The sequence below is a fragment of the Chionomys nivalis genome, chromosome 23, assembly GCF_950005125.1.
Source record: "Chionomys nivalis chromosome 23, mChiNiv1.1, whole genome shotgun sequence".
Lineage (NCBI taxonomy): Eukaryota > Metazoa > Chordata > Mammalia > Rodentia > Cricetidae > Chionomys > Chionomys nivalis.
This window is the reverse complement of record NC_080108.1, coordinates 2,742,724-2,755,846: the sequence shown is the minus strand read 5'-3', so window position 1 is coordinate 2,755,846 and position 13,123 is coordinate 2,742,724. Positions and strand designations below refer to the sequence as shown.

At 49.6% G+C, this 13,123-nt stretch overlaps 1 protein-coding gene across 2 annotated transcripts in view; it reads left to right on the top strand.

Annotated features, from left to right (window-relative positions):
* Kctd21 (potassium channel tetramerization domain containing 21) overlaps positions 1-13,123 on the top strand; it is a 17,840-nt gene extending 4,717 nt beyond the window's left edge. For both annotated transcript variants that reach the window (XM_057756360.1, XM_057756359.1), the window contains exon 2: positions 10,304-13,123. In XM_057756360.1, the coding sequence (XP_057612343.1) occupies positions 10,333-11,115 (783 nt within the window). In that variant the 5' untranslated portion in view covers positions 10,304-10,332 and the 3' untranslated portion in view covers positions 11,116-13,123. The remainder of the gene's footprint in view (positions 1-10,303) is intronic.

Below are 13,123 nucleotides of genomic sequence, written 5' to 3'. Positions count from 1 at the left end.
GAGGCATTTGGTTAATAGTTAATATCATAACCGTATAATGTCTCCATGGCAATAGGGAAAATGTCTGTAACACAATTCTCTAGACCAGCGGATCTCAACTGTGGGTCTTGACCCCTTTGGGGGCTGAACAACCGTTTCATGGGGTCACCTAAGACCATCAGGAAACACATTCACATTACGGTTCATAACAGCAGCAAAATTATAGTTATGCTGTAGCGATGAAGATACTTTATTGGCGGGGTCACCACGACGTGAGGAGCGGTATTGAAGGGTCACAGCGTTAGGACAGTTGAGAACCTCTGTCTTACAGTGCGTTCCTTCCATCCACGCCCATTGATGACCTTCGCCTGAACTGTAACACGGAAGGCTGCAAAACGGTATTTTTCTAATTCTCCCATTCCTTCTATATTAGTTCGTGTTCATTTGGGGTGGAAGAGTAGGTTGAGACAGGGTCTCCTGTGGACCAGGCTGGCCTTGAGCTTCTGCTCTCCCTTCCTCTTCCTCCCAAGTGCTGGGGAAACAGGCCTGAATCCCCGGGATGGCTAGTGGTAATTGTGCACCAGATAGAATCTACAATCACCTTGGAGGTGGGTCTCTGGTCGTGCCATGGGAGATTATCTGGATTATTTTTGTTGTGACCAAGGCAATTTAAGAGTGTGTTTGAGTCTATCCAGAGGACTAAGTAGGAACAGCTGAGAACTCACATCTTGAACTGCAAGTCGGAAGCAGAGAATGCATGACTCCTAAAACCTCAAAGCCCGCCCCCAGTGACATATTATTCCTCCAGCCAGGCCAGACCTCCTAAACCTACCCAGACACCACCACCAACTGGAGACCAAGTATTCAAACATCCGAGCCTACTGCGGACATTCTCACTCCAACTACCACAAGACTCGGCTTTTCAGTTTCTTCAAGACAGGGTCTCACTATGTAGCCTTAGCCGTACTGGTCACTTTTAGACCAGGCTGGCCTCGAACTCAGAGATCCACCTGCCTCTGCCTCCTCCCAAGTGCTGGGATTAAAACCTGTGGGTGGGACCTACCTCTTTCTGTATAAATGGAGGAAGGGAACTGGGCAGCCGTGAGCACTTGTTTCCCTCTGTCTCGTGACCGGGTGCAGTGTGACCATGTGCCGTGCCTCCTCAGTGTGGTCATGTGTTGGGCTGCAACCCAGTGCTGCCCTTGACACACACGACGCTGGGCTGTACCTTGAGCAATGGTCTAGACAGTCAGGATAGTTTATCACAGCCACAGGAAAAGGAACGAAGTCTGGACCAGGCCCTCCCACCTGCCTGGTGCACCTTCTTTCTCGCTCCCTGTTCCCCCTCACCCGTTTTTTCTTTCTGTGGTAAGATTATGGACCCATTAAAAAAATCCAGTGTGCTGAAATCTATCACTGTTTTTATTTTTGATACTCAGATTATCCTAAACCTGTCCTTGCTACCAGCTCCCATATTCTTCTGACATGAACTTATTAGTCTTTGTTCTTCGTTATCTGGCAAAGGAAATTCCGGGCTTACCTGGAACTTTCCTTTAAAATCCAGGAGCTATCCATTCCTCCAGGAAGCCCGTGGTTCCTCTTGTCGGAGACGTCCAGAAAGACCCGTGCAAGTGTGCATGGATTACATACCATTTCTAGGCTCTAGAATGAATGAGTGACTTAAGCAGGAGGAGGGGATTATTATCTGTAGGCTTCTGGTTGTCACATCTCCAGCCCTTACTGTCATTTGAGGACAGCCTTAGTATCTTCTGTTTTGAGCTCAGTATCTCACTAATACAGCGTTGCCTAGCATCGATAGGGTCCTAGTTTGAGCTCTAGCACCACAATCAATCAATTCATCAATATCCTTGGATTTCCTCTCAGAAGCATCACAGCTTTATTGAAACTCTGTTTCACTGTGGCTTCTGGTATTGGCCAGGGCATAGGCTCAGGAGCCCTTCTTTGGAAATCTGGCCCAGCCTCCTCTCGGTGTGTGGTCTTAGGTAGCTGTCTTCACAACCAGGATGATAACCATGCTGCCGCTGTGCCGTTTTAGTGACCTAATCTTCAGGACAATGCCTCCCATGGCTCTGAGCCTGTTATAGTTCAGTCAAGTTGAGGTGGCCGATGTGGAAACACCTACGGGGCAAAGGCTGCAGAGTGCACACCCTGCTGACGGAGTAGCCGCCACACTCAGCCTGCCACTGCTTTGCTGCCACCTACTCTCCTGAGCCTCAGTTTCCCCCTTTGTAAAGTGAAGGTAATACTTCCCTTGATGTAGTCTTTCCGATCTTAAAGAGGCCACTATATTTGACGCACCTACAACCATACTTTCCTTCGTGCTGAGCACAGCTCCTATGGAGCATCTTAAAGGTTTCTATCTCAGGGATCTTAGTTAAAGGTTGCAGGTGATGTTTTTCGGGCCCTGAACTGAAATTGCCCCTTCCCACAGGGCCAGTTGGGGCACCCCGGCCCACTGCCCCACTTGTGCCTTAAGGATCACGGTGCTGCCATCTCCTGGTTTGATGCCTGTGGTTGGCCCAGAGAGGGAGTGAGGCTGGGCTTTTGTTTTTGTTTTCTTTTGTTGTTGTTGTTTTGGTTTGTTTTGTTTTTTTTTCCTGTGTTTTAAGTGATTAGGCAAACTTTCATGAGAGAACTGTTCATTCACACACAGGGCTGTTGCTTGGAACTTCTATTTCCTGATTCAGTTTGCTTCGTTTACCTTTCCAATCTGGCCTTGAAAGATCTGGGTTGCTGGGGAAAGGCTTAGTGGACCTGCATTGTGCAGGCACTGTTCGTCATCCTGGGACTTTGTCCCCCTGTCCTCAGGCGTCAGTGGGCAGAACTCCACGCTGGTGTATACAGAGCGTGAGGACGTGGGCATCTCTGCTTTCATTGCGTACCGGGGAATACATTCATCCTGTGACGGAGGAAACTGAGAAGTGTGAGGTTCAGGATCGGATTCAGATCTCAGCTCCTCCACTGACTAGATGCGACCTACCCTCTCTGAGCCTCAGTTTCCCTTGCCTACAAACTGGAGGGGGTGAGAGTATTGTAGGAAAGAAAAATGGGCCTTAGATGCCTAGGACGGCTAAAGCAGACGAACGGGGGAAGCCCATTTTGGCCAGCGTGTGCACATTTGGGAGTCCACAGAGATGAGGCTCCAAGAATTTGCGATTAAGTTTCTACGGCATCCTGGGCTACAGAAAGGAGGAAGAGCTTGATCTCCTGACAGTGGTAGGGAATCATGGGAGAGTGGGGGGAGGAGATGCGTAATGAATGTGAGTTAGCTTCTTAAACAGATGGAAGTCTCAGGTGACCGTAGCCATCTCTGAGTGGCTCCCTTCTCGGTCCTAATGAGTTTCCTGTGCACTTGCAGCCCCCCCTTCTACAAGTACATCTGTCCAGAGCTGCTCTGACGCCTGCACTTTCTCAAAATAACTGAACAGTCGGTATATGTAAAGGAACACGGCGTATTCTGGTCATGTCGTGTTGAGGGTGGTGTGTCCTGGACCCCCTCAAGGTGTGCTTGTAAAGGCTTGGAGGGAATCACTTAGCACCACAGACTCCATATTAAAGTAGGGCTGAGAATGTAGCAGGGGAGTAGAGACTCTTGCATTCCCAAGGTCAGGGGTTTTATCTCCCACAATGCAAAAATGTGAGCCAGGCGTTGGTGGCGCAGGCCTTTAATCCCAGCACTCAGGAGGCAAAGGCAAGCAGATCTCTGTGAGTTAAAGGCCAGCCTAGCCTGGTCTACAGAATGAGTTCCAAGACAGCCAGGGCTATATAGAGAAACCCTGTCTTCAAAAACAAAACAAAAAAAAAATTTTAAATATACGAATGCTGAGGATGGAGCTCAGTGACAGAATGCTTGCCTGACACGCATGAGATCCTAGACTGATCTCCGCCACCAAACATGGAAAAAAATTAATTAAAATGGGTAAAGAGTTGCCAAGTGTTAAGTGAGGCCCAGCAATAGGCGACAGCCGCTGGTTCGCCAAGCAGGTCGCCGAGTGGTATTTGAACAAGATGCTTCAAGAGGTTTTAGACCTTTTGAGGCTGCTAATGCCTCTGTTGCTTATGGCTCTCATTACCAGTTTGTCAGTCTGTAGTGTTAGGCTTGGAAACACTGCATGTATTTGGGAGATGTTCCTGAGCTGTATGACTCGACCCTTAAGCACCACTTTCTGGGCTGGAGAGGTGGCTCAGTGGTTAAGAGCACTAGTTGCTCTTCCAGAGGTCCTAAGTTCGATCGCCAGCAGCTGCATGGTGACTCATGACCATCTTCAGTGGGATCTGGGATCCTATACCCTCTTCTGGAATAAAGGTGTATGTGCAGATAGAGCACTCTTATGCATAAAATAAATAAATAAAATCCAAAAGAGAAAAAAAAAGTACCACTTTCTGAACTCAGGGCCTTAGATGCCAGGCAAGTCCTCTACCACTGACCTTCACTGTTACCCCACCTTAGTCCCTGCTCTACTGCTATGAAGGGGAGCCATGACCAAAGCAACACTTATTTATTTATGATTTTTCAAGACAGGGTTTCTCTGTGTAGCCCTGGCTGTCATCCTAGAACTCACCCCTTAGACCAGGCTGGCCTTGATCTCACAGAGATCCACCTGTGTCTGCCTCCCGAGTGCTAGGATTCCACAGTCTGGCTGCAACACTTCTCTCAAAGAAAGCGTTTAACTGGGGGCGTGCTCACGGTTTTGGAGTGTTCATTCATCATCATAGCAAGGAGTATGGTGTGCACACAGACAGGCCTGGCCCTGGAGCTGAGAGCTTTACGTCCAGATTCACAGGGTTTCTCAGTAGCTTTGGAGCCTGCCCTGCTTCTCCCTCTAGACCAGGCTGGCCTCGAACTCAAAGAGATCTGCCTGCCTCCGCCTCCCGAGCGGGACTGTAGCCCCCAGAACAGAGTTGGTTTGTTTGTTCAGACAGGAGCTCACTATGTAACCCAGTGTGGCCTGGACCTTACTCTACAGACCAGACTGGCCTTGAACTCACAGAGATCCTCCTGTCTCTGCCTCCCTGAGTGCTAGAATTAAAAGTATCGACCACCATGCGCAATGAGCAGAGAGCTCTGAACATGGGAAACTTGAGCAGAGCCTTATAGATGCCCTGGCTCCTAGTTTAGGCCTTAAAAGCTGACAGGAGAAAAGATGGAGGGTCTGGTGGTTTGAAAGAAAATCGCTCCCAAGGGAGGTGCACTGTTGGGAGGTGTGGCCTTGCTGGAGGAGGTGTGTCACTGTGGGAGCAGGCTATGAGAGCTCTTCTGCTTCCCTCAGTGTGACTGTCAGTTTGACTTCCTGTTGCAAGATGTAGGACACTTGGCTGGTTCTCCAGCACTACGCCTGCCTGCATGCCACCACGCTCCCCCAGATGATAATGGACTGAACCTCTGAAGTTGTAAGTGAGCTCCAGTTAAGTGTTTTCCTTATAAGAATTGCTATGGTCATGGTGTCTCTGCACAGCAGTAGGGACCCTGAGACAGAAGTTGGAAGCAGGAGTCAGGTCGTGCCGTGATATGCCTGACCATGTGCTTGTTTGGAGGAATTTGGACTTTGGTGCTTTGGATTATGAAAACAGTGGACTGCTTTAAGCACTGCTCAAGGGCCACACTTGTAGGAACATGGAAGACAGAGGTGCTAAGGTCATTTAAACTGCTGGGGGCTCACTCAAGAGGATTCAGAGAAGAATTTTACTATGTTGCCTACAGATCGTTCTTGTGATATTTTGGTGAAGAAGGCAGCTGTCTTTTGCCCTTGTCTGAAAAGTCTGCCTCAGGCTAAAGAGAAGAATTTTGAATTAATTCCATTGGTAGAGGAAATCTCAAAACAGCCTAGTATAGACTCTGTCGTGTGGTTTTTAGTGGTCACTCTAATGAAAATTCATAATGAAAAGGAGCAAGCTGAGCAGGGTAAATTACAAAATGTAAATTTTAAGAAAAAAAAGAGTACCAGTAAGTGGAATAAAGCTAAATACTGTATTCAAGGAGATAAAGGGAATGGTGACCCCAGGGCAAGACCCCACCCAGCTAAGTTTCTAACTTGTGAAAAGAAACTGAAGAAAAAATTAGGAGCAGGGTGTAGTGGGGTGCACACCTTTAGTCCCAGCACTGAGGAGGCAGAAGCTGGCAGATCTCTGAGTTTGAGGCCAGTCTGGTCTAAAGAGCAAGTTCAAAGACGGCCAAGCTTAGACAGTGAAAAACAGAAAACAGATGAAGATGGATTTGAAGGAGGGAGCCATGTTCCAGCCCCAGCAAGCAGCAGAACTTGGCAGCTTCAGGCATGTGGTTCTGGCTTTAGAATTAAGGACAGAAGAAAAGAATCGTGGAATGAAGCCACCGAGGTCAGGCATGTGTCAGGGGCATCCCTGGGAGGCCTAGTGGAGAGGCCACTGCACGAAGCTGTGAAGATGGAGCCTGGACCACTTGGAGAACCCAAGGTGTTGGAGGTGCCAGAGCTGTGGGACACCTGCCGAGGAGAGCTGCTAACGCGGAGTGGAACCAGCCCAAGCGAGAGAAGTGTGCAGCAGTCAGCAAAGCTGAATGGAGCTGGAGATGTGGAGAGCGCTTTGACATCAGACATGGAGATGCAGAGTTTGGAGTTTGCCCAGCTGGTTTTCGGTCTTAGTTTGCTCCAGTATTTCCTCACTGTTAGTATTTTTCTTAAACGACCAACCTCTCCGCCAGCACAACTAATCCCCATTGGACCAAATTAAAAGATACCTAGGTTTAATAGATGACAATACTCCTGGGTGGCCCCTGGGAAAACACAGAGAGGAAAAGGGGAGACCACGTGTTCATTCTCTGGGGGGCAGTCTAAATAGCCTGTGGGAGTGGTCTTGACCCTCCCTGGGGAGGGGGTCACCGTTTGGTGTTTGGACTGAGGCAACTCCCAGGAGAGGGAGCTTGGAATGGAGTTTTCCACCCAACATTCCATAAATGGATACCAGGGGTTGGGGTGAAGCCCCCTGACTAACAATCCAGACTTTTTGTATAAAGGGGTGTTAAGGAGCTGAGATGATGCTTTTGACCAAGCATTTCACATTTTCTTTGGATAAAGGGGCGCAGACTCAAGTCTGGCTACTTCTTGGGGCATGGTGCGACATGGGAGAGGGGAGAGCTGGGAGTTGGTGGGCTCACGCTCAGCGAGAGGTGTGGCTGGAGACGCATCTGGTTTGCTGTCATCCTGGAGACCTCAGGCAGCTGTTCCTCGAGGGAGACAAAAAAGCAGGTGGCTAGGAGAAAAAATATTGTTATTGTTGGCCCTGTGAACGGGGCTAGCCATGGGGAGAGTCATTAACTGCCAGAAAGAACGGGACAGAGCAGGGCCCTGGTTGTAGAGGAGAGGCTCAGGTGAATAGCTGAAACACGAGAGCAGATAAAACCAGATTTTATTGGTAGGTACCAGTGGTGAAGTCCCAGGAGCTGGTGCAGGTTTTGGTGTTGTCTGGAGGGCCCTTTGTAAGTTGGTCTAGACCCAGACAGCAGTAGTGACCTATAAAATGGGAAGGGTTAAAATATGCTCTGGAGACTGTTTTTACCAGACCAGATTTCCTGATAAAGCAGCAGAACTTTTCCCAGGAACCTGCAGGTATCTGTAAGACAGCTGGAACGGGAACATTTTAGAAGACAATTGAAGGAATTGAGAACTCTGAATCCTCTTAGTCCTGGACTCTGAAGCCTGGGAAAGAGGCACACCTGTCTGTAGTTAACAGGAAACTTAACAATTGAGATAATGAGCTACCAGTGCCTAAAGTCATCAAATGCCATTAGACAGATCTAAGGGATAAATGAGCAGAAATGAGACAGCTTTTTTCGCTACACAGGCAATCCCAAGTCTCTCTTTAGTCCTTGGAGAACACCAGCCTTAGAGGTAGTGCTTGCCAGTAGCTGCTGAGTACAAGAGGCCCGAAGATTTTTCCTGTGGTGGTGGAGGGGATTTAGTCTGCCTGCATCTGCAGGATGAGACAATCAGATCCTCCAGGTGTAGCGTACAGGAAGCTGAAGGGGTGGAAGGTCGCTTTTTGCTGTGTTGGGTGGCTTTGCCATACCCAAAGGCAAGCCTCAAGGCAGAAGGTCTTTTGCAACTATGCATATAGGATGCTTCGGGAGCTGGCATGTCATTTGTTAAATGCCATACTCTCAGATCTGTGAAGGCACTTGAGAATTGGGCATCATTACCTGCTATATTTAAACTAGACATATAAGCTAAATTTAGACATGTATTTTACCCAGTTAGTTACAGCTTACCAATACAGGTAAATGTAAGAAGATTAAAAGGAATATTTTAATAAATCAAAGAATAATAGCACATGTGGGTACTCTAACCCAAGATGGCAATGAGGTCAAAATGGAGGTTGCCCATGTGTTTGTATCTTTCCAGAGCCATTGTTTTAATCTGGAGTTAAAAGTTTTACAGATCTTAAAACACACACACATATACACACAGAGAAATGAGACAAGCCTACTGTGGAAGCAAACACACATACACAGATAGACATAAAAGCATAGTGTGGCTGCAAGCACACATATATAGAGAGACATAAAGCAAGCCTACTGTGGAGACGCACCCCTGCCTGACTCGGCTGTGTGCCCCAAGCACCGTTCCCAGCTGCTAACAAAGCTGACCACCCCTTCCTTCCACAGCCGCTTGCCACCCAGCCCCGTTGGATCTCCCCAGTGTCTCACAGCCCATCTGCTGCATATTTCTGCCAAGAGTTTTGTAACTTCACCGTGGGCTGGTTCCTCTTCAGACATTCCAGATGGCCAATGCTTGTCTGCAGTATCAAAATTTCCCCATTGGACTGATGGGCAAAGCAGCTGGGCATCTCTGTCCACCCTGGCCCCGTCCCCGGAGAGAAAGGGGGTCCCAGTGTAGATACACTCCGCACAGAGAAGGGTGCTGCCTCCGCTGACCCCACCCCATGGACCTGTATGCTTAGCAGGATGTTTCTCGTGCCTGGATTCGTCTCTCCCAGCTCCACTTCACTGCCTGTGGTCTGCCCTCCCCAGCTCCCACGAGCTTAGGTTCCTCTGTAGGGCAACACCGAGGCTTTTTCGGTGTCCCCACCTCCACTGTCAGGGTAGCACTGCTGAATCCACTCTACGTTTCCTGTAGAAGCCAAGTGGGTGTAGCTCGTGCTCTCAAGAACCTTAAAAAGATGTTAGATCTAGGACTTACAGTTAAAGGAGGCCAGTGCCCTAGATGCTGGAGGCTGGGAGGCAGTGAGGGTGTTTTTATCGTCTTTCAAAAACACTTTACTTATTTTTATTTGCTATGTATGAATATTCTGCCTGCCATGTACATCTGTACACCACAAGCATGCAGTGCCCTCAGGAGCCAGAGGAGGGCGTCAGAACCTCTGGAACGGGAGTTACAAGTAGTTGTTAGCAGCCATGTGGGTGCTGAGAATTGAACCCCGGTCCTCAGCAAGGGCAGTGAATGCTCTGTCTGCTGAGCCATCTCTAACCAAGGGTGTTTTTAAGGAGTGGGGAGACCGCCTTCGGGAGCAGCACTGCTCTGCAGTCAGCTTCAGGATGAGGACCGAGAAGAGCATCTTCATGGCAGAGTGGCTCGGTGTGGGGGAGGGGTCGAAAAAGGACCGTCATGTGGACGCCAGTGATCCAGGGTAGCTCTGCAGTTAGGTGGAGATGGCACCAGTTACAATTATTTGTGAATTGGAAGAGGAAAATAGTTCATTTCATATCAGCGCTGATGCGGTGAGAATACCGAGCCCAGCACAAAGCATCTGTTAACGGCTACAAAGAATGACCTCTCTAGCCTGAGTCATTTACAAATTTTTCTTTCACAAAAAAAGAACCTTGAGTTTGAATCCTGCCAAAGCACTCACTTCTCTAAGCCAGGAATAAAGCCTGACCCAGATGAATGGGTGATGACACCGTCTTTGTCCAAAGATGATAGGCCTGTTATGTGTGCAAATTAATATTCATAAAAGAATTCAGGGAGCTCTCAGCCCAGGCATGTGTTCTTTTCGTCCACAGACCAGTGGCTCTCCAGCCTTACTGAGCTTTTGAAATCACCAAGGAGGCTTTTCCAAAAATTCTTATGAGTTCTAGGACACGGGTGTCTGTGTGTCTGTCTGTGTGTGTGTGCACATGTGTGTGTTTTTCTTCCCTTGTGAGTCTAATATGCAGCTGTTATCAACCATTCATCAGGCATTAATACATTTCACCCTCAGCGAGGCTTGGCCTGTAATTATGAGTTAAGGAGTGTGACTATGCAGATATGGTTAGATCATAATTTAATTTTTATTTTAATTTACTAATTTAGGATTTCTCATTTTACACATCCAGAACTGTTTCCAGGCACCTGGCCTCCTACCATGTCTGACCCCATCACACTGAATGTCGGGGGGAAGCTCTACACAACCTCCCTGGCCACCTTGACCAGCTTCCCCGACTCCATGCTGGGCGCCATGTTCAGCGGGAAGATACCCACCAAGAAGGACAGCCAGGGCAACTGCTTCATCGACCGCGATGGCAAAGTCTTCCGCTATATCCTCAACTTCCTGCGGACCTCCCACCTGGACCTGCCGGAGGACTTCCAGGAGATGGGCCTGCTCCGCAGGGAAGCTGACTTCTACCAGGTCCAGCCCCTGATCGAGGCCCTGCAGGAGAAGGAGGTGGAGCTCTCCAAGGCCGAGAAGAACGCCATGCTCAACATCACCCTGAAGCAGCGCGTGCAGACGGTCCACTTCACCGTGCGGGAGGCGCCTCAGATCTACAGCCTGTCGTCCTCCAGCATGGAGGTGTTCAACGCCAACATCTTCAGCACCTCCTGCCTCTTCCTCAAGCTCCTGGGCTCCAAGCTCTTCTACTGTTCCAACGGCAACCTCTCCTCCATCACCAGCCACTTGCAGGACCCCAACCACCTCACTCTGGACTGGGTGGCCAATGTGGAAGGCCTCCCAGAGGAGGAGTACACCAAGCAGAACCTCAAAAGGCTGTGGGTGGTGCCCGCCAACAAGCAGATCAACAGCTTCCAGGTCTTCGTGGAGGAGATGCTGAAGATCGCCCTGAGCGATGGATTCTGCATCGACTCTTCCCATCCGCACGCTCTGGACTTCATGAACAATAAGATCATCCGGTTGATACGGTACAGGTAGAAAGACCCCCGCCACACGGGGGAGGAGCCAGCCTGGCTTTGAGGAGGGTCTCACCAGGCACGAGGCGGGGACCTACACTAATCTGTATTAATTGCATAGCAGGGCTTGATTCCGCATGATGAAGTCCACCTTCGGGAATCCACGTGTCCTCCAAACGAAACCACCTCTTCTTGCTATGTTGATCTGGCAGTGGGTAGTTTACTATGACAAATGAGAAGTCAGCTGATGCACACAGGAGGCGCCCACAGAACCCTCTGGCTGGGACAAAGGAGGAGCAGTGGGCTCACGGGTTCTCACCATACCCCAGTCAGTGCCTCGCTTCCCCATCTCCAGAGAGAGCCCTGGCTGCCCAGGGGGAGGGCGGGAACCAGAGGCTCCTTTGCGTTTCCTAGGACATAACGTGCAGCGACTCCTGTCACACCTGCTCTTTGTCCTGGGGGGTGCGTCCAGGTACCATGACACCTTTGCCCGTGTGTGGGTGATGCGGAATGCAGTATGTTCCCAGAACCCTTTGTGATTCCACTCAGGGAGAAAGCTGAGCTGTGCTGTGGCCTAGAGGATGCGTGTCTAGGCTTCAGCGGGAGGGAACGACCCTTCCGAAGAGGCTGAATGAAGGGTTCTTGGCTTCAGAAACTGGTTGCTTTCCCTGCAAAGATGCGATAGTATTGGAGTCAGGATGCTGAAAGACACGTCACCACCCTGCCTATTGCTTGACTTTCCTAGCCCTTGTCCCGTGAATTGGAAGCGACACTCAACAGTTTAAACCAATATATTATGAACTCTCAGGGTTGGAAAATAATCCAGAAGCTTTTAGTTCTTCCCCTTCTCTAGGACACCCCAGTACATTTGGGGACGAGTGCCTCTCCTTGAGTACCTGCGAGGGATCACCTTTGCCAACTTGCACACCCTTGGTGACAGAAAGCTCACTACCCAGGGCAGCTCCTACCAAGGCTGAGCCCTGCTGGTTATCAGGAAGCTCTTTCAGTGTTGACAGTCTGTCCCACTAGGTCTTCCTCTTCACACAGACGTACGTCCTTGCTTTGACTAGACACTTTGACGGTACCATTACTCAGAACTCAGCCTCCCTTTGCAATTTGTCATTAGCAAAATTAGCTCCTTTCTATCCTTGTTCATGGCCCCCCAGTTCATCAGCCTTCCCTACCAGCCATGGCTCAAGATGTTCCTGATCATGTCTGGCTGGAAGACCGCTGACTGGGGAGATACGGGGTTTGGGAACACGGTGTTCGGCAGGGAGTACAGCTCTGTACCACCAGAGTGCCCTGGAGTGAGTGTCCAGCCCCTACCACTCCTCCTAAGAAAGCAGCCTTCCCCGTCATAACTACCTGTGGGCCTGCCGAGGACACATGAAGGGCTAGAAACGCCAGACTGCTACTCCCCAACAGGAGCCGCACATTGTGAGTCATCCCTGCAGTGACTACAGCTTCGAATCTTCCCTGCTGAAGACACACGCCAGACACAGCCAGGGAAGCCGGGAACAGGATCCAGGGGTGAACAGAGCAAAGGGTTTCCATGGTTACACCTTGTGCATGAGGCGTTTTCATAGTTATAGACAAAACCTGGTCCTGAGGCAACAAAGGCCTTTCCCTGCTTCAGCGAAGCCGGCAGGAGCCAGGAGTCTCCCCGTGGCTGTGGAGTCACTGCACCAGTGGTACTCGAGAAAGTTCTTCAGAAAACGCAATCCGGACAATAGAAGCTGTGATCATGGTCAAATAAGTCAAGGGGGAAAAACCCTCCGAAATCAACACTGCCCCCACTTTTTTTCTTCATCCGTTTGGTGCTTCCTAATTCAACAGCTGACCTTAGAGCAAGTGCAGAGCCTGTGAAGCCACTAACACACTACGTGACTCTGCAGGTCACTCGCCTCACTGAGCCACCTCCATTTCTTCATCTGCGAAATGGGCGAACAGTAACACATAACCCTACCTACCTACCTCACAGGACAGTTGTGAGGAGCACACAAATAACGAATGTGAGAATAAACCATACA